This window comes from Bos grunniens, chromosome 5 (genome assembly GCF_055505025.1).
Source record: "Bos grunniens cultivar Pamir isolate PY7600 chromosome 5, Bosgru_T2T1.0, whole genome shotgun sequence".
NCBI lineage: Eukaryota > Metazoa > Chordata > Mammalia > Artiodactyla > Bovidae > Bos > Bos grunniens.
This window is the reverse complement of record NC_141169.1, coordinates 113,784,981-113,803,347: the sequence shown is the minus strand read 5'-3', so window position 1 is coordinate 113,803,347 and position 18,367 is coordinate 113,784,981. Positions and strand designations below refer to the sequence as shown.

The 18,367-nt window shown below is 57.9% G+C and overlaps 1 protein-coding gene across 14 annotated transcripts in view; it reads right to left on the bottom strand.

The window, feature by feature from the left end:
- ZC3H7B (zinc finger CCCH-type containing 7B) overlaps positions 1-18,367 on the bottom strand; it is a 56,654-nt gene that overhangs the window by 7,011 nt on the left and 31,276 nt on the right. For 3 of the 14 annotated variants that reach the window (XM_086403024.1, XM_086403026.1, XM_086403025.1), the window contains exons 7-17: positions 18,259-18,315; positions 15,318-15,360; positions 14,534-14,727; positions 13,800-14,121; positions 12,907-12,995; positions 12,013-12,112; positions 10,105-10,266; positions 7,881-8,086; positions 6,786-6,886; positions 5,559-5,740; positions 2,466-2,551 (exon numbers count right to left, since the gene is read on the bottom strand). In XM_086403024.1, the coding sequence (XP_086259150.1) occupies positions 2,466-2,551; positions 5,559-5,740; positions 6,786-6,886; positions 7,881-8,086; positions 10,105-10,266; positions 12,013-12,112; positions 12,907-12,995; positions 13,800-14,121; positions 14,534-14,727; positions 15,318-15,360; positions 18,259-18,315 (1,542 nt within the window). Of the gene's footprint in view, positions 1-1,195; positions 2,269-2,465; positions 2,552-5,558; positions 5,741-6,785; positions 7,127-7,880; positions 8,087-10,104; positions 10,267-12,012; positions 12,113-12,906; positions 12,996-13,799; positions 14,122-14,533; positions 14,728-15,317; positions 15,361-18,258; positions 18,316-18,367 lie in introns of those variants that run through there. The other 11 variants (XM_086403027.1, XM_086403028.1, XM_086403029.1 and 8 more) reach the window with 10 other exon arrangements.

Sequence of the window (18,367 nt, the reverse complement as noted above, 5' to 3'; positions counted from 1 at the left end):
GTGGGTAAGTGGCCTAAGGACAGAGATCTGATGTGAGGCAGGTGCTCCAGCTCCCCTGTACAGTGGCACAGCTGCACCAGGAGCACCAGGCCCGAGCAGCTTCTACCCTGGCATCCTGTCCTTGACCTCAAGCTGCCATTGGCCCCACCCTCTGATGGCAAGTGAGACACCTCATGCCCAGGGCACAGCCAGGTCTGGCACAGAAGGCCTGCTCCTGAGCCAGGCCCGAGAGTGGCATCTCGGGGGGGCAGGATGCAGGGGGATCAGAGGAATGGTGGTGGTGCAGACTTGGTGTTCTCTCTCTAGCAGACAACGTTGCAGGTCCAGCTTGAGTCCTGCATTGCTTCCCAGCTGGGCTCCTGGCCAGGAGCAAAAATAAACTGCATGGCGGGTGGGGAAGAGGACTGAGTGGGAGAGGGGCGGAGGACAAGAACCACTAGGAAGAGAAGAGAGAAAGAAAAAGGACCAGGAAGGAGCAGGTAGGCCAGGAGACTGAAGGCCGAGGTCAGCCAGCCTGGCCCAGGCGTACCCCACTGGCCAGCCTGCCTGCTCCCTGGCTCCAAGCCATACCCAGGCCGGCCTTAAGAGGGGCCTGAGGCCCAGGGTCCTCCCTAGGTGACCAGTGGGTGGGCGGGGCATGGTGGGAGTCATCCCCCACGTGACTGTCTCCTGGGCCCTAAGACCACCCCTCTCTCCCCTCTATCAGATAGAGTTACAATGACCCCTGCCGCTTGGGGAGAGTGTGAGCTTCAGGGGTGATGGGGTCCCTGCATGGAGCAGGGACATGGTCAGCTCCTGTGAGCCTCACACTGGCCCTGGAGATGGCAGGCAGGATTCTGATCCGCGGTTTATGAATGAGGTGCCCTCAGGCTGATGGGGATGGAGCGGCTGGGGCGGGAGCAGAGTGGACTCTAGACGAGCCGTCAGAGAACCCAAGACCACCTCTGCTGCTCTGCTCGAGTGCCCCGGGCAAGTCTCTAGCGTGTCCTGAGCCTCAGTCTCCCCTCCCGAAAACACCACCACGCGCCAGCTCACGGCAGGGGACCCGGGTGAGGATCCAGAGGGATAGGAAGTGATATGAGCAGTGGGGGCAAAGGCTGAGGGACACCAGGACGTTTACAGAGTCTCAGAGGCCCTCCAGGAAGACAGTCATTCATTACAAAGGAGGAGAGATCAACTTCACAACAGACAAAGCTTTCCAGTGGAGGCACCTTTAATCAAGTTACCGGGGAAGGGACAAATGGAAGTGACATGTCTCCAATCAGACAATCCCAAACTGACAGGCCTTTTACAAAGCATCTGGTTCTTCAAAAATGTCAGTGTCAGGACTTCCTTGGGGGTCCAGTGGCTAAAAACCCTGTGCTCCCAATGCAGGGGCCCTGGATCCCTGGTCAGGGAACTAGATCCTAAAGCTGTAACTGAAGATTCTAAAGCTATAACTAAAGCCGTAACTAAAGATCCTAAAGCTGTAACTAAAGCCATAACTAAAGATCCTAAAGCTATAACTAAAGCCCCAGGTGCCACAACTAAGTCCCAGCATAGCCAAATAGATAAAGAATAAATATTAAAAAAAAGTCAATGTCATGAAACACAAAGACTGAGGAACTGCTCTAGATTAAAGGCAATCAAAGACACACACACACACAAAAGACAATAAAGGAATACAATGTGTTGCTGGGATCTGGGGAGGAGTCACAAAAATTTGAATAATAGTACATCACTGGAGGAGGAAACAGCAAGCCACTCCAGTATTCTTGCTGGAGCATCCCACGGACAGAGGAGCCTGGCGGGCTACGGTCCAGGGGGTCACGATGAGTTGGACACGACTGAGCAACTAAGCACGCGCGTACAGTACAGCACAATCCGGATAATCACCCCAGCGTGAATTTGGTGATGTTTGGTAACTGTACTGTGGTTATTATGGAAGAGAGTGTCCTTATTTTTACACTGAAGTATTTTGGGGTAACGGGGCATCATGTCTCCATCTTACTCTCTAATGGTTCAGAAAAGTGTGTTTCTATAAATAAATGTATATGTGTGTATGCACACACACACAGAGCACAAAGTGAGTGTGGACAGGTGTAAAATGTTAACATCAGGGGACTCTAGAAAAAGCTATACACAAATTCTTTGTGTTCTTCTTAAAATTTTCTGTTAAATAAATGATGACTAGGTAAAGAGGTGGGGGCTTCCCTGGTGGCTCAGATGGTAAAGAATCTGCCTGCAATGCAGAAAACCCGGGTTTGATCCCTTGGTCAGGAAGATCCCCTGGAGAAGAGAATGGCAACCTACTCCAGTATTCTTGCCTGGAGAATCCCATGGACAGAGGAGCCTGGGGGGCTACAGTCCATGAGATTACAAAGAGTTGGACTCTCCATTACATAAAGATAAACCAAAGGGATGGGGAACGGGGGATGCCCCTCGTGGGGGCTGACCCCACCCCCTATGCCAGCCCAGGGTCTTACCAAGCTGCTGCTGGCCTTCCCTGTGTGAGCCTCCATCTGCTGCCAGTATTTCTTGGATTCCTGGACGATGTCTTCGTGGGTCATGCCTGGGAAGGGAGAGGGGGGAAAGACATGGCATCCCTGGAGCTCAGTGAGGAGAAAGGCGGGGGGTCCAAGAGGTGTTGGTGCCACCCCAGGCCCAGGGAGGAGCCCCACTTCCCAGTTAGGCCAGGGAAAGACTAGGGGAGCAGGGATACCCTGCACGCTCTCTAGGCCCGTTGGTTCATCTGCCGCTGGAGACAGAGGCCTGATTCCAGGCCTTATTCCAGGTCCGACAGAGAATAAGATGCAGGAGCAAGATGTGGGCTCTGCAGGATGACAGGGGCCTCCCTGTATCCACGCCAGTGTCTCTGTCCCTCCCCTGTCCCCTGCCTCCCTCAGGGGGGACCTCAAGTCTGACCCCTGCTCGGTGGCCTCTAGCCCACAGGTTCTTAGGGCTTCATGTCTGGCCCAGCCCGGCTGCCCCGCTTACCGAGGGGCCAGGACTTCACTGCCAATTGGTAAAGGACAGATACTCAAGCCTGGTGGCCCAGACCCTCCCAATCTGACTGTAGACACTGAGCGCACCTCCGAGGGGCAGCTCACAGCCTCTTCCACGAGGCCTGCCCTCCTCCCAACCTGGCTCTGGTCTTCTAGTTCCTTCTGCAGACCCACTTCATTTGCAGTCTGGCCCTGTGGATATCGCTCCCCCACGGCGGCTCACCAGTAGGGCCTTACTCGGCCAGGCATCTGCTTGGCACCCACCTTCTTGCTGATGGATGCATCTCCAGCCCAGAGCTCTCCTGGGACCTTCCAGACCCCCACATCTGGCTTGCCTGCTTGACCTTTCCACCTGAAGTCCAACAGGCAGCTCAGACCGCCCCACATCCCACACAAGCCTAGATGTGATCCCCTGACCTGCTCCTCCCCGTCTTAGCCCACAGAGTCCCCACTGGAGTCAACCTGATGCCCTTTCTCTGTCTCTTACATCATGTCTGGTTCATCAGCTCCCGCTGGCTCCACCATCAAAACACCCAGAATCCGATCACTTCTACAACCTCCACCGCTGCCACCAGGGCCTGAGCCACACCCCTGGGCCCCCCTCCATCTGCCCTTGGCCCCTCTGTTCTCCACCCAGTAGCTAGAGCGAATTCTTAAAAACACTGATCAGGTCATACAACTCTACCCGCTCAACCCCCGACCCCCGAACCCTGCACATTGTATTTAGAACAATCTCAGCTGGCGCTGGTGGTAAAGAACCTGCCTGCCAACACAGGAGACATAAGAGACTGGTGTTTAATCCCTGTCGGGGAAGATCCCCAGGAGGAAGGCATGACAACCCACTCCAATATTCATGCCTGGGAGAATCCCACGGACAGAGGAGCCTGGCGGGCTACAGTCCATAGGGTCACAGTCAGACATGACTGAAGTGACTTAGCATGCACACATGCATGCAACTATTTCTATTTCTGTTATGATCTCGAGACTTTTTCACCTCTTAGGCCTCATCTCTGACACTGCCCCTCCCCCCAGCACGAAGCTGCTCTGCCCTCACAGACATCCTTCCTTCTGTATCAAGCTTGCTCCTTGGCTGCCAGCCTTGCCGATCCCTCTGCCTGGAACGCTCTCTCTGCCCTTCCTTGCTCAAATGCCACCTACTCCGAGAAGCCCTCCAAGACTTCCTAATCCCAAATGCCCCATCCCGCGTCCCTCTCCGTCTTCCTGCTCTGCTTTCCTTTCCTCATGTTACTGATGTACATCTGAAATTCTATCACCCTACTCCACCAACTCTCAGAAGACAAGGCTTGTTAGATGCACCGTTATTTTATGCTGCACACAGAACAAAAATGCTGTTAAGTGAACAATGACAGGCAGCAGGGGACAGTGTGCCTCCTGGAGCAGAAGGATGGAGGGTCCCTTACCTCCCCATCCAACTGTCTGCCTTGCTCTCATGTACATCCCAGGGCCCCTGAGGCCAGGGGCCTCCACATGCTCACTCAGGACCCTGATGGAGTAGGTGCTCAAGGAATCCCATCAGGTGAGCCAGAGAGCAAGTGAATGGCTTTTAACCTCCTCATCGCTGAGGCGGAGCTGACATCACTGCCTCACAGAGGAGCAGTGGGGCTCAGTGAGGGGCCACTGGTGACCAGACCACCCAGATGGCCCATGGAGCTCTGCCTCCTGGCTCCTCTGCACTGGCTCCCCTAGCAGTGCCCACACAGGGATAAACCCAGGGTCTTCTGGGCCTGGAAGCCCCCTAATGTAGAGCCTTTGAGTCCTAGGATGTCCAGGAAGTACTGGTTTCTCTGCAGCCCCCATCACAACATCACTGCCTTCCTCTGAACCCTGCAGTCCTCTCACCCTCACCTGAGCCCCCACCTGAGTCCTCACCTGAGCCCCCACCTCAACCCTCACCTGAGCCCCCACCTCAATCCTCACCTGAGTCCCCACCTGAGTACTTACCTGAGCCTTCACTTAAATCCTCACCTGAGCCCCCACCTGAGCACTCACCTAAATCCCCACCTGAGTACTCACCTGAGCCCCCACCTCAACCCTCACCTGAGCCCCCACCTAAATCCCCACCTGAGCCCCCACCTGAGTACTCACCTGAGCCCCCACCTGAGCACTCATCTGAGCCCCCACCTAAATCCTCACCTGAGCCCCCACCTGAGCACTCACCTGAGGCCTCACCTGAGCCCCCACCTGAGTACTCACCTGAGGCCTCACCTGAGCCCCCACCTGAGTACTCATCTGAGCCCTCACCTAAATCCTCACCTGAGCCCCCACCTGAATCGTCGCCTGAGCCCCCACCTGAATCCTCACTTGAGCCCCCACCTCAACCCTCACCTGAGCCCCCACCTGAATACTCACCTGAGCCCTCACCTAAATCCCCACCTGAGCCCTCACCTGAGCCCCCACCTGAGTACTCACCTAAATCCTCACCTGGGCCCTCATGTAAATCCTCATCTGAGTCCCCACCTGAGTCCCCACCTGAGCCCTCACCTGAGCCCCCACCTGAGCCCTCACGTAAATCCTCATCTGAGTCCCCACCTGAGCCCCCACCTAAGCCCTCACCTGAGTACTGCTGCAGGAGCCAGACCTTGAGCTCGATGAAGCTGTGGGCGAAGTGGCAGCTGTCCTCACGCAGGCAGCCGTATCGCACCTCGTGGCGGCACACATCGAACTGGAAGTGCTCCTGGAACTGGCGAACCTTGGAGTACTTGAGGGAGGTGGAGCGGACGATGTGCACCAGGCACCTGGTGGGGGGGGGGGCGGGGCATGATGCAGTCTGCAGCTCCCCATCCCTGGCCAAGGCCCTCTCCCTGGTATCTGTGCCAGACACTTGATGAAGGTCTCCTACCCTGCTGCCTCCCCCTATTCACCACTGGCACAGGAGGGAAGGGGCGGGGGTTCTATGCTCAGGCAGGTCTGCCGCAAATCCCAGCGGTGTGCCCTTCTCCCAGCCTCACCCTGGAGACGGCTTAGGAAGGTGCTGCACCAGACCCCCAGAAAGGGCATCTCCCTTGGGTTCCCCAGCTTGATACCCTAGAGTTGGTCTTGCACCCGGAGGGATGACGCCTGAGCATCTCCTCCAGGCTGGGAATTTTAACTACCTTCCCAGTAACCCTGGGAGATGGGGATTAACATCCACATTATAGAAGAGGAAACCAAGGGTCACAGAGGTCAGAGGATATAAAACAGACCAGGGTCTGAGCTGGGGTTTGGACCCAACTCTGATTCCATCAACTCAGGCTGGGGCACAGCCAAGAGGAATCAGAGGGACCATAGGTGGGTGCTGGACCCCACAGCCTCTCACACTCACTGTCCAACGCCTGTGTCAGGACCGTGGAGGGCGCTGGATGGGAGTCAGGGATGTGGCCCTCACTTGCTGTCTGAGTAAGCAGCTTCTGAGCCTCAGCTTTGTCAACCATGTATCAGAGACACTCACTCCTCCACACAGGAGGACTTTAATGACTGCTGCTGCTGCTGCTAAGTCACTTCAGTCGTGTCCGACCCTGTGTGACCCCATAGACGGCAGCCCACCAGGCTCCCCCGTCCCTGGGATTTGATTATTAAAATACGTAAGAAAATGCTTGGACTATAGTAGATGCTCAGTACATGTGGTTCTGTCCTTTCCAGGTGGATGCTGGATCTGAGTCTCAAATCCTGCCCCTTGCCTTGACACCCTAGGCCCACCCTATGGCCACAACTGCTCCCCAGGCATCTAAGCTGCCCCAGGGGGCCTCTCTACCTGCTCCCTCCCTGATCCAGGCCATGGGTCTGGCTGTGGGCCTCACTCACTTGTTGTTGTAGAAGCTGTGCTTGGCAGCCAGGTTGGAGCAGACAGACGGAGAGTCCTTGGTGCCTTTGCTGATGATCCGGGGTTTACTGTCAAAGCAGATCTGCCCAGGGAGGGGGTGGGCTGGGACCCAGCATGGCCACCCCAGAGGGACAGACTGGGTCCCTGCAAGCCCTGCCCTGAGTCAGGGGGATGAGGAAGGGAACCCCAGGGTCTGTGGCCCCCACCTCTCTGATCCCACCACTCCAAATGGCTGGGGCAGGGGTTACTCCTTATCTCTGAGCCTTCGTTTCCTCAGCTGTAACCCAGGGGAAAACCACACCTGCTCTGTCCCACGGATCCACTGTGAAACCGAAGAAGGATCTAACAGAACTGCAGGTGCTTTGTGAAGTCTATGCAACCCCTAGGCTGCAGACTGTGGTCCCCTGAAGGGAGCGGGAGGCCCACCTGCTCTAAGTCAGAGGGAAGGGTTGGCTGTGTGAGGGATGGGGGCTGGCCGAGCAGCACCAAACCGTGCCGGCAACCCAGACCCAGCGCCCTCACTTCCCAGAGATGGAGCCTGTCCCTGCCCGTATCACGTGATGCCTGGTGGGGAGGCAGGGGCCAGCAGGGTCTCCTGTGACAGCTCTGGGGAGGAAATGAACAGCTTGGTGGGGCTGCTGGCATCACCCTTGAGACTCAGAGGGTCCAAGACGCAGAAACATAGGGAGGGCACCCCGGGGAGAGGGCCTGGCCTGGACACAGGCAGGGAAGTGGGCCGGAAGGTACCATGGGCATTAAACCAGCACAGCTGAACGAGGAAGCGCGGGGAGCTTAGCATGAGTTCCTAGGGCACCTGAGTCTGGCCTCTGGTGGCCGGAAGTCAAGAGCCAGGTGTGGTTCCTTCTCTTTGTGGCCTCAGTTTCCACCTCCGCAAAATGAGGGGACTGGATAGGATCCGGGCTCTAGTGCCATAGGGTCCTATGGGCCTAACTTTATGACAGTCCCAGGAACCTACTCATTGGAAGGACAGGCCTCCAAAACCCTCGGGTTCCCGGGCTCATCACCCACCATGGAGCCCACCCCGGTCTGTGCATGGACTGGGGAGGGGCTGGTACCTCACAGAGGAAAGTGAAGATGCCCTGGTGCTCCTTGAGGAGCTTGGCGATGGTGAGGCTGCCGCGCTTGACGCCCCCCAGCGGGTCAAAGAGCAGGTCGCGGTTAAGGGTGCCCTTCCGCTCCTCCGTCCACACGTCGATCTCCTCCTGATGGTAGGCGAAGGTGCAGTTATCCCCGTACTTACAGTCCTGCTTGTTAATCATGTCTGCAAAGAGGCAACAGGACACACGGTCCGCCAGGCGGACGGCACCGCAGCACCCTCGCGGCCACTGCCGCGGCCGGCCGGACAGGCAGCCACCCAGCGGGGCTTGGGAGAGTATGTGGTCATCCCTGCTCCTCCCCTGCACAGAGCTGCTGTGTATGGGCCAGGCAAGATGGCAGGCACAAATGGGCTTTGTAGACATATAGAAAGTGAAAGTGTTAATCGCTCAGTTGTGTCCGACTGTTTGCAACCCCATGGACTGTAGCCCACCAGGCTCCTCTGTCCATGGAATTCTCCAGGCAAGAATACTGGCGTGGGTTGCCACGCCCTTCCTTCAAGGGATCTTCCCACCCCAGGGATCAGGGTCTCTTGCATTGCGGGCAGATTCTTTACCATCTGAGCCATCAGGGAAGCCCAGACATATATAAGCCTCTAAATAAACATGGGAGGTTTTATTATTATATTATTATTAGTCACTAGGAAAATACTCCTGGTGATGGAAAGCATGGGCCTTGGGGTCTGGCAGATGTGGCCTGGGGATTCCCTGTTATTCCTGAGCCTCAGCTGTCCATGAAATGAGAACACGGTTGTTGTAAGAATTAAGTGAAATAATATATAAAATAAAAAGTAATGATAGTAAATAGAATAATAATAAATAAACTCCTGGGGGCCAGGGAGCTGGGAAGGCAGCAGGTTTATAACCTGGAGACCAGCCATTTCCTGGCAGTGGGAACTGCTTTTCTTTCTTCATCCCCCTCCCTTACACTCTAAGTCGCCCCTGGCCCCTGGCCAGGCTTGCCGGCACACAGGGATGAGCAGGCCGGTGGCCAAGTGACCCCACAGACAGTGGGCTCTGCACTGTGACCAACTCTGAGTCCATCGGGGAGCCCTGGGGGGGCTCCCAAGATCTGGGCACTGCTTGAAGGAGGAGCAGAGGATGATCAGGCTCCCAGGGCACAACGTGTACAAGAGTCAGGGTTCAGTGTATGTGGCGACTGCTCAGGGCCGACGGGGGACTTGTAGGCCTCATGGAATCGGGATTTCATCCACACTGGCTGCGCATGACTGGAGACCTTCAGGCTCAGAAATGACAAGTCTTTAAGATCCAGCTGAGGGACTTCCCTGGTGGTCCAGTGGTTAAGAATCCACCTTTCAATGCAGGAAGCACAGGTTCAATCCCTGGTCAGGGAACTTAAGATCCCACATGTGGTGGAGCAACTGAACCCGTGTGCTACAACTCGAGAGAAAAGCCCACATACTGCAAAGGAAGATCTCGCAACCAAGACCTGACACAGCCAAAAGTAAGTAAGTAAATATTAAAAAAAATAAAGCTAGCTCTTAGAACCAGCCGGGAAGACAACAAGCTGATCCAGAAAGCCTGGGTGGGCTACTGCCACAGGCTGGGTTGGGGGACAAAGGCGGAGTCTGGGGCGGGCTCCCAAAGCCTCAGTTTCCTCACTCAGAGTTGTCGTGAGGATGTGTGACGGTGGCAACAAAAGGGTGACACTCTAAAGCTCTGAACGCTATCAAGACTGTTCAGGTCTTGCACCCAGATGGCACCCAGACGCTTGGTTGGGAAGAAGAAGAAGAAAGCAAATGAGGTACCTGCCGAATATCCACAACATGTCAACCCGACGTGAGCCAGAAGGGAGGATGATGACAACACACGAGTTTTTAAAAGCTAGTGTCTGTCAAGCCCTTACTATGGTCCAGTCTCCAGTGCTTTACATAGGTTCTCTCCACATCTTTCCCATAGCCCTTTGGGGCCCAGCAGCGTATCAGAACTCTCTGATCCTCCCACCCAGGAGCTGCCAAGGCCCCAGCTCGAGTGTAACACCCAGAGGCTCTTGTCTGTCTGCAGAGCTGGTCAGGGCCGGGGTTGTTTGTTCTTACGTTGACTCCATCCTCTCCAGACCACCTGTCTGTCTGCCTGTCTGCCTGCGGTGAGGCGCAGAGCCGCGGCCAGCTGTGGGCAGCTGGGCCCTTGGCCGTGCCGCCCGCTCCTGCGGCGGCCCACCCACCTTTGCACAGGTAGTAGGAGCCCACGAAGCTGGTCTTGGTGGGCCGGGGCCGGATCCGCTTCCACGTCTGGTCCTCAGCACTCCGGAGCCGGCCGAGCAGCATGTCTCTCTTGCACTTGTGCTCGAGGCCCTCGCGGTAGGTGTAGTCGCCTGCCCGGGGGCCTGTGGGGGAAGGGAGGTCCGGGACTGCGGTTCCGGAGGCAGAACTGAAGGGGGACGGGGGACTGGCCACCCCACTGCTGCCTAGAAGCCCACCTCCTTCCTCCGGGCCTCCCGCCAGTTCCTTGCCTGTGCTCCCTGCGGACAGGGTGTTGGGGCTGGCCGAAGATCCCCTCTGAGGAGCCCCTTCTCAGCATCCACCCCCTTTCCACCACCGCCCTGACTCTCCAGTCAGAGAGCCTGACCATGTCAGTGTCTGCTTGGAACAAATGATGAAGACAGAGGCCGGCAGAGAGCAGGCTCTATCTCCTCCTTTTCCTGCCCATGGAGGCGTGGCCAGCTTTCCTTAGCCTCCCTCCCCTGCTCCTTTTCTTCTTTCCCCTGGTCCTCCTGAGTCTTCTGACCAAGGGACTCCTCTCTCCCAACAATAGAGTGGGGTGAGTCTCCCCAAAGAGACCAGAAGGACCAAGGTCCCTCATGGGGACCTACGTGACGTGGCTGGCCAGCACCTGGTGGGCAAAAGCTCTGCTTCCCTAGCAGGGGACTGCGGATCAGGGAGGGGATGCACTCCGTACAAGGAAAAAAACCTCCTCGTGGGCACAGACACCCAGCTAGACGGCGTTTTGTCCCCTGGCCCTGTAGGGCCATGGCCTTCGCAGGATGACTCTGGCAGGCGTGATATGCATGTGATGGGGAGGGGGTGGACGACAGCAATAGATGACCTCTGAGGTCCTGTCAACTCCAGCCCCTCTGAGATGGAGAATTTCAGGCTGGGAAGATTTGTAACCCTGAGATACCCAGAGAATATTATTCTGAAACATCAGGACTGTGGAATTCTGGCAGATGAAATGATGTTGAGTCTAGAAATCTGAAATTCTAGGTGTGTTGAAAATTGTTTACCAACACCAGGTACCTAGCTGGAATTGCTCCTACAGTCTCCTTTGGGTTCAGGGGCAGGGAGCCCAGGAAATAACCTTTCTCAGGCTCCTCTGTCCTCTGGATTCTAGGCAAGGTTTGAATTCACCCAGTGAGAGCTGGATGGAGAGGTGAATGTGGACAGAGATGCAGGCTGCACTTTCTCAGCAGATATGTTTGCAGCAGCTAGCTAGACCCTGCCTTCCACAGCCAGGAACCAGCCTCTGGGCTATGGGATAGCCGTGATACTGGCCAGCAGCCCCCTGAGCTCTGTGTGAGCAGTATACCCCACTTCTGGGCCTCAGCTTGTGAAGAAGTAGCCTACAGGCTCGATGGTGTCTCCTGGCTTCCACCCCTCCAGCCTTTCTGGCAGTTTTGAAAGTCCCTGCCCCACCCGACATCCCTGCTGCTGCTGCTAAGTCACTTCAGCCGTGTCCAGCTCTGTGTGACCCCATAGACGGCAGCCCACCAGGCTCCCCCGTCCCTGGGATTCTCCAGGCAAGAACACTGGAGTGGGTTTCCATCTCCTTCTCCAATGCATGAAAGTGAAAAGTGAAAGTGAAGTCACTCAGTTGTGTCCAACTCTTAGCGACCCCATGGACTGCAGCCTACCAGGCTCCTCTGCCCATGGGATTTTTCAGGCAAGAGTACTGGAGTGGGGTGCCATTGCCTTCTCCCTGACATCCCTGGCTGCTCTAAATAGCCAGCAGGGCTTCTGTCTTCCCAGACTTCTCTCTGACCGGTGCACTGGGGTTCTGTCATTCTGGGATTCTACGCTCCTGAGACCCCTGCTATCTCTGGGCAGAGGGGTGGAGCACGGAGGTGTGGCCTTACCTGTTTTAGGGTAGCACAGCTGACAGGCCTGCTTAAACTCGTGGGTGGCAGCCAAGGGGTTCTTGATGAGCAAGGCGGTGTTGGGCATGGAAGGCTCTGGCTGTAACAGGAGGAGGTTGGCCATTTTAGGCGCTGGACAGTGGCCGGAGCCACCAGGGCCAGCCTGGGCACCAGAAGTGTGACATCCCCCCCATCCCACTCAAGAGCCGAACCACAGCCTGGGACCCTCCTCCTTCCCCCAGCCTCCCAGACGGGGAGGTCCTTGTAACATGATCCAAGAATCCAACAGGGCTACTTCAGCCTAGTCAAGGTGCCTGCGCGACAGTGACCTTGGCCTAGAGCCCTTCCTTGAGTCAAAGCCCAACGTAAAAGGAGTGAACAGGAGTGGCCCTGACTGGGGCCCAGGCACAGCCCGCCACCAGCCCCCGCAACCCATCCTCTCTCCCAAGCCCCTACAGCCTCATTAGATGGGAAGAAGGCAAAACTCAGAGAGGTTTGGTGGCTTCCCCAGGGCCACACAGCTACTGTCTTGGCTGAGGCCAGAGTCTAGGTCACTTGAGTCCTGGACAGATGCTCTCCTCAACTCAAAGCTGGCTGAATCCTGAGATATGGGATGTTAATGACCCTGGAGAGATCACTCAATCCTCTGAGTCTCGATGTCCTCTCCGGTCAGAAAAGCGAGGGCCAAGCCCTCTGCTTGCTCCCAGCACGCCACCAGGCCAGGAAGGGTGTGGAAGGGCCAGGAAGAGACCATCTCTGGCCCACCTGCTCTTGAGGTTGCTGGACCTCATCCCACGCTGAGGGCTCACCCCCACTCTGGAGCCCACAGGGCTTTGCCTCCACCCCCCGGAGAGCACGAGGTACCTGGGCACCCATCCTGGCCGAGTCACTCACCGAGGGGGCTGGTTTCTGAGTACCGCTCGAGGGACGATGGTCCTGCGAGTTGGTGTCCTCTGGGCGAGAAGACAGAGGGGTCACCTGTCCTGAAGGGTGTAAAGGGCCCTCTATGTTTCTGTATTTCTCTTCTGTATTTCTAACTTGGAGAAGCCATCCAGGCCACACATGCTCTCCTATGTGAGCTATCGCCCAGGGACAGAGAAGCCTCCCAGCTCAGGCACATCCACCCCGCGCTTACACCTTCTATGCCCTGACAGCCCCCGGGAGAAAGCCTGAGCTCCTCAGCTTGGCTCACGGTCCTCTGAGACCAGCCTCAGGCCTTAAAGGCCCCCCAACCCACCCACCCTGTGGGCAACACCTCTGCTCATCCACCAGACCCTCCAACACCAGGCCTGCATAGCATCGCTCCGTCGGCTGGCAGGCAATCCTGCTAGCTGTCACCTCCTCCAGGAAGTCTCCGTGAAGCCCATCTGTGCCCCCTGGGAATTCCCATCAACAGCGAGCACTCTAGGCTAGGTCTGTCGGAAAACTGGTCCCACAGAGGCCCAGGAAGGTCTGTTTCCTTGCAGGGTCCTAGGTCAGAGTGGTGCTGGAGGAACCCATGGCCTTGCATTCTGCCCCCAGCCCCAGGATCATCCTCCCACCAGTCTGGCGATCCCAGGGTCCTGGGAGGCTGGGCAGAGAGCACCAGACTATATACCAGCCCTGCTGTTGATCTTAAGCAAGTCACCCAGCCCCTGAGGTCTTGGGCCCACGCTGTGGTGGGCATTACAGGAGACGCAAAGCCAGGGGCCCCAGACCAGGAAGGAGTTGTCATCCCAGCTGCACTCTCCAGAGACTAGAGACAGATGGCATTTTGCCAACTTTCAGGTGGTGGCGGAAGGCCTCACCCAGGAAGGAGCTGGGCTTGTCCAGGGAACCACGGGATGACCCGAAGCTGTCAAGGGCATCCAACCGGGTCTCCGAATATGGCAGCAGGTCCAGGGAGTCTAGCCCTGAGCCCGGAGGCTCCAGGGCATCCAGCACAGAGGCCGCCAGCTTCTTTGAGGGGTCCACGACGAGGCCGAAGGAGGCAGGGGGCAGCGGGCTGGACACGGGGATGGAGCCCCCCACCACAGGGGGCAGCAGCGGGGTCCCGCCGGGGAACACGGGGATCAGCTGGGGCAGCTCGCTGGGCACACCGCCGCCAGGCAGGCCTCCCTGCACCAGAGACTGCGAGATGGGAACAGAGGGAGGAGTTGGAGGAGAACACCAGCAAGACGCGAGTGCCCAGGCCCGTTCCACAGGGCGGACCTCAGTCCCTCCTGGAGGAGAACTCCAGCGAGATGCGAGTGCCCAGGCCCGTTCCGCAGGGCGGACCTCAGTCCCTCTTGGAGGAGAACACCAGCGAGATGCAAGTGCCCAGGCCCGTTCCACAGGGCGGACCTCAGTCCCTCCTGGATGCGTGATCTGTACTTTTCTTGTTTCATCCAGCGCAAGCAGCCTTCCCCTAGGCCTCAGTCTCCCCACTGCGACGTGGATGCGGGCCTTCCCTCCCCCTCACCTGGGATGTGAGGATGTGATGGGGTCCCAGCGGGGAGTGGGGAGAGGGGTTCTGGGAACAGGAGGGGACAGCCATGCTCACCAGCGAGTCCAGGAGGGTATCCAGCTCTGGACCAAAGACGTCCCCATCGGAGAAGTCATCCAGGCTCTCAGTGCCAGGGAGGGCCCTGCTGCTGCTGTCCAGGGGGGCCAGCAGGTCCAGAACGTGAGGGAAGAGGGGCATCGTGGGGGTGGAGGGGAGGGGGGCCGGGGAGCCTCGCAGGTCCACGTAGCAGTCTGTGGATGGGGGTGGGCTCAGTAGCTGCAGGGAGTCCCATCTGGTGGGAATGGGGGAGCTGGCCTGGGGCCCGGGGCTCCTCAGCTACCATCTGCCCTCCTCCCCTGCCTCCCCGGAGCCTGGAGCCCTGCCTGCCCCGTGGCCTGACCCCACGGGGAGGCTTCGCTGGCAGAGGGGACTTCAGTCTTGTGGCATCTCCCAGATGGGCCAGGTCAGTGCCCACCTCTGGGGTATGCAACACCCCCTCTCAAGGACACTTTGTAACTGTGACCCCTCCTGGAAGCCAGTGAGGAAGACAAAGAAAGAGGAGGACTTCGAGAAAGGTGGACCCCCACCTGGGTCCCACTGAGGTGACCCCATACCTCCCAGGCTGGAGACTCGCCCTGTAGGGGAGTCTGTTTTCCTGCACTCACTCTTTTCTTTTGTACTTCAGGCAGTCCCCAGGGCAGGGAGCCCCCAGGAGCCCTGTCTGCAGGGCCAGGGATCTGCAGGGGCTTGACCAGGCTGACCTCCCGGGGTTGTGGGGGGTGGGGGCTGAGTTCTCCCCAGGGCGCATCTCCACCCCGTCGTCTGGCATCACGGACACTACCTGTTTCGATGTCATCTATGGAGCCCAATCCATTGGAAGTTCCCTGTAGAGAAGGGGGACGGGGCGGGTCAGACAGACACGGGCTGGGAGGGCCCCTCCCTGAGTGGCCCGCTTGTGTTAACCACCAGGCCGGCTGGTCAGGGGCCTTGTGTCTGCCTCTCACCAGAGTGTCCTCAGAGGGAGGGGACGCAACCTCTGAGCTGGTTCCTTGCCCGTCACAAGGGGGTGTTTTACTGAGCCCTCCATGTGCATGCCAGGCATGGACAGGTCACAGCTCAAAGCCTAAAACACCAGTCTCCTGATTGACCAGTGTCCCCTCGCCCAGTTATAGCCCCAGGCCCAACTGGCCCAGGTGGGACTCCCCTGCCCCCTGTGGACCTCCCACTGGAGGAAAAGCTGGGCCCAAGCCTGTGCTGTGGGCCTGACCAAGTCCCCCACCCTCTCTGGGCCCCCTTCCTCATCTGTAAAATGAGGACAGCACAGTCACCTCCTCCCCGGGCTGTTAAAAGGATGAGATCACGTGGCATTTGTACAGAGCTTAGAATAGTGCCCGACACACAGGGAGTGCTACATGTGTCAGTCGAATGTGAAACATCAACTTTTAAACCCAGGCCACCAGGAGGTTGGCCTGGGGAACCTGGCGTTCTCGTCCACCGGCCTCCACGCCTGACCCGAGTGGACTCGCCTGGCTCGTGCCCAGCACTGGGCTGTGGCCTGCCTTTCCCCACCTGCCTCCAGGCACTCAAGTGAGCGGCTCCCTCCTCTCCACCTGCCGGCATCCCGCAGCCTGGCTGCTCTGCGAAGTCCAAGGTGAGCAGGAGGCCAAGGCTGCCTCAGGCTCTGTCTGGTCCTGGATCTCACAGTCCTCCTTGCGTCTGGCTCCCCAGGCTGCCAAGAGTGCCCTGGGGCCTCGCTGTCTCCAAACCACGGGGAGCGCCCTGTGGGCACAGCTCGTGCCATCTCTGCTCCCAGGCACGCAGGGAATGACTGCCTGGCTGGCACCTCCACACTGGAGAATCTGGTGGGGAGCCCAGTGGCCAGGCTCACATGCAGCATCTCAGTGGGACCTCTGGAAGGTCAGGGGATCCAGCTGGGCCCCTCCTGCCCTTCCGTCCCACGTGTCTGCAGGCCACTGTGTGTAGGGGGTGGTATGTGGGTGTGGGAGTGTGTGGTGGATGTGGGGGTGTGTGTGCACGTGTGCACATGTGTACGCATACATGGCACCATGCTAGCACAGGGAGGCAGGGTCCTCTCCATCGTGGAATCCTCTCTGCCTGGGCTTCTTAAAGACTCCCATCCCTGTGACCAATATGTAGTGGGGGATCCATAAGGTTGCAGGGATGGGTGGCTGGCTTGCCAGGGGCTGGGGTGCCCACTGCCATGCACGGCACCCCTTGGCTACAGACTCAGTGGACACCGAGGGTTGGCCCTTGTGGAGCTGAGCATCCCACCCATATCTGCTGTGCCCCTTTGGCCATGATCATTCAGTTATTCAACAACTGTCTTCTCAGCAGCCGCTGTGTCTGCCCAGCGCCACTCTGCCTGCTGTGATGAGCAGACACACCCCCTCATGGGCCCCAAGGACCTGCAGGGGCTCCCCAGCACTGCCCTGGAAAGACCCGACAGGCCCAGCCCTGCCTCGGGCATTGCACTCCCTTATGCCAGCCACACACCCACCCAGGGACCCGGGCACCAGTGTCATCTCCATTCTACAGAGGGAACCTAAGGCCAGGACATGATGTCATTTCCTTTAGGCCATGCCACCAGTGACAGCAGGAGACCTTCCAGTCTCCAGAACTGTGAGTAATAAATTTCTTATTTGTAAGTCACCCAGTACATGACTGTTTTTTTTTTTTTTTTTTTGGCCATACCACATGGCCAAGATCTTAGTTCCCTGACCAGGGATGGAACCTGGGGCCCCAGCAATAAGTGCCAAGTCCTAGCCAGCGGACCACCAGGAAATTCCCCGCATTCTGTTACAGTGGCCAGAACAGACTAAGACATTCCCTTAATTTAAATTTTTTTTGAAGACCCGGTATGCGGCAGACCTAGCCATTCTGGTTACAAACCATCCTGAACGCTACCCAGGCAGGTCCACATGTGCCTCCCTTGCAGCCTGCCAGGTGCCCAAGGGCAAGGACACGCCTGTCTCAGCTCTGGCCCAGCGGCAGTCCAGAGCCAAGAAGGGGTTCCCTGGGAGTCTGTGGAGTAAATGAGTGAATGAGCTGTCCTACTGTGTGGCGCTGGCCAAGTCCCCTCGTCACTCTTGTGCTCAGTTTCCCCCTACGTACAACAAGGAGGCGGGACGCCAGCCACGGTCAGCTCTCACAGCCCGTCCCCCTCCCCAGGTCCTCCTGAGCAGTTCCTGTGTGGTGGGTGGTGGGGGGTCTGATGTGTGCAGGGCCCTGCCCCGCCCCCTAGACAAGGCCTGGTGGTCCGATCTCAACCGCCTTTCTCTCTCAGTCCTACTCCCACTCTTCCTGTTGCCACTGGCTTCTTTCTCGGGGTCCACAAGTGAGGGTACCCCCAACGGTCCCCCTGCAGTGACCTAACCCTGACTCTAATGTGTGGGGACCACTCCCAGCACCGCAGCCACACTCCATACCCCCACTCCGCCCCTGTGGTCCCAGGAGGCCCCTCCTGGGAGCGGGGAGGTGCTCTGGGTCCCAGGGCTGCCCTCAAGAGCCTGGTGCAGGCCCAAGCCGTCATCACCCCACTTCTCCAGGCAGGGACTGGCTGCAGTGGTGAGAATGGGGACAGATTGAGCCCAACCCTTCAGTGTGCTGCCTCTGGCTCTGCTGCTTGAGGTTGTTTATATCCGAGAACAAACCCAAAGCTCTCATGATGGATGAACCAAGATAGGCTGGTCCTGGGCAGGGGGTGGGGTGCGGGGCAGTGGTACAGATGGTGGGGATCGGCTCAGGGTCCTGCCCCATCCTACCTGATCTGCCACACCAGCCGCAGTGCCGTTGCTGAGCAGAGAAAAGGTTTCCAATTCCTGCCAGAGATTGGAGAGAGACAGGAAGAGATGGCGATTCTGCAAAGGTGCT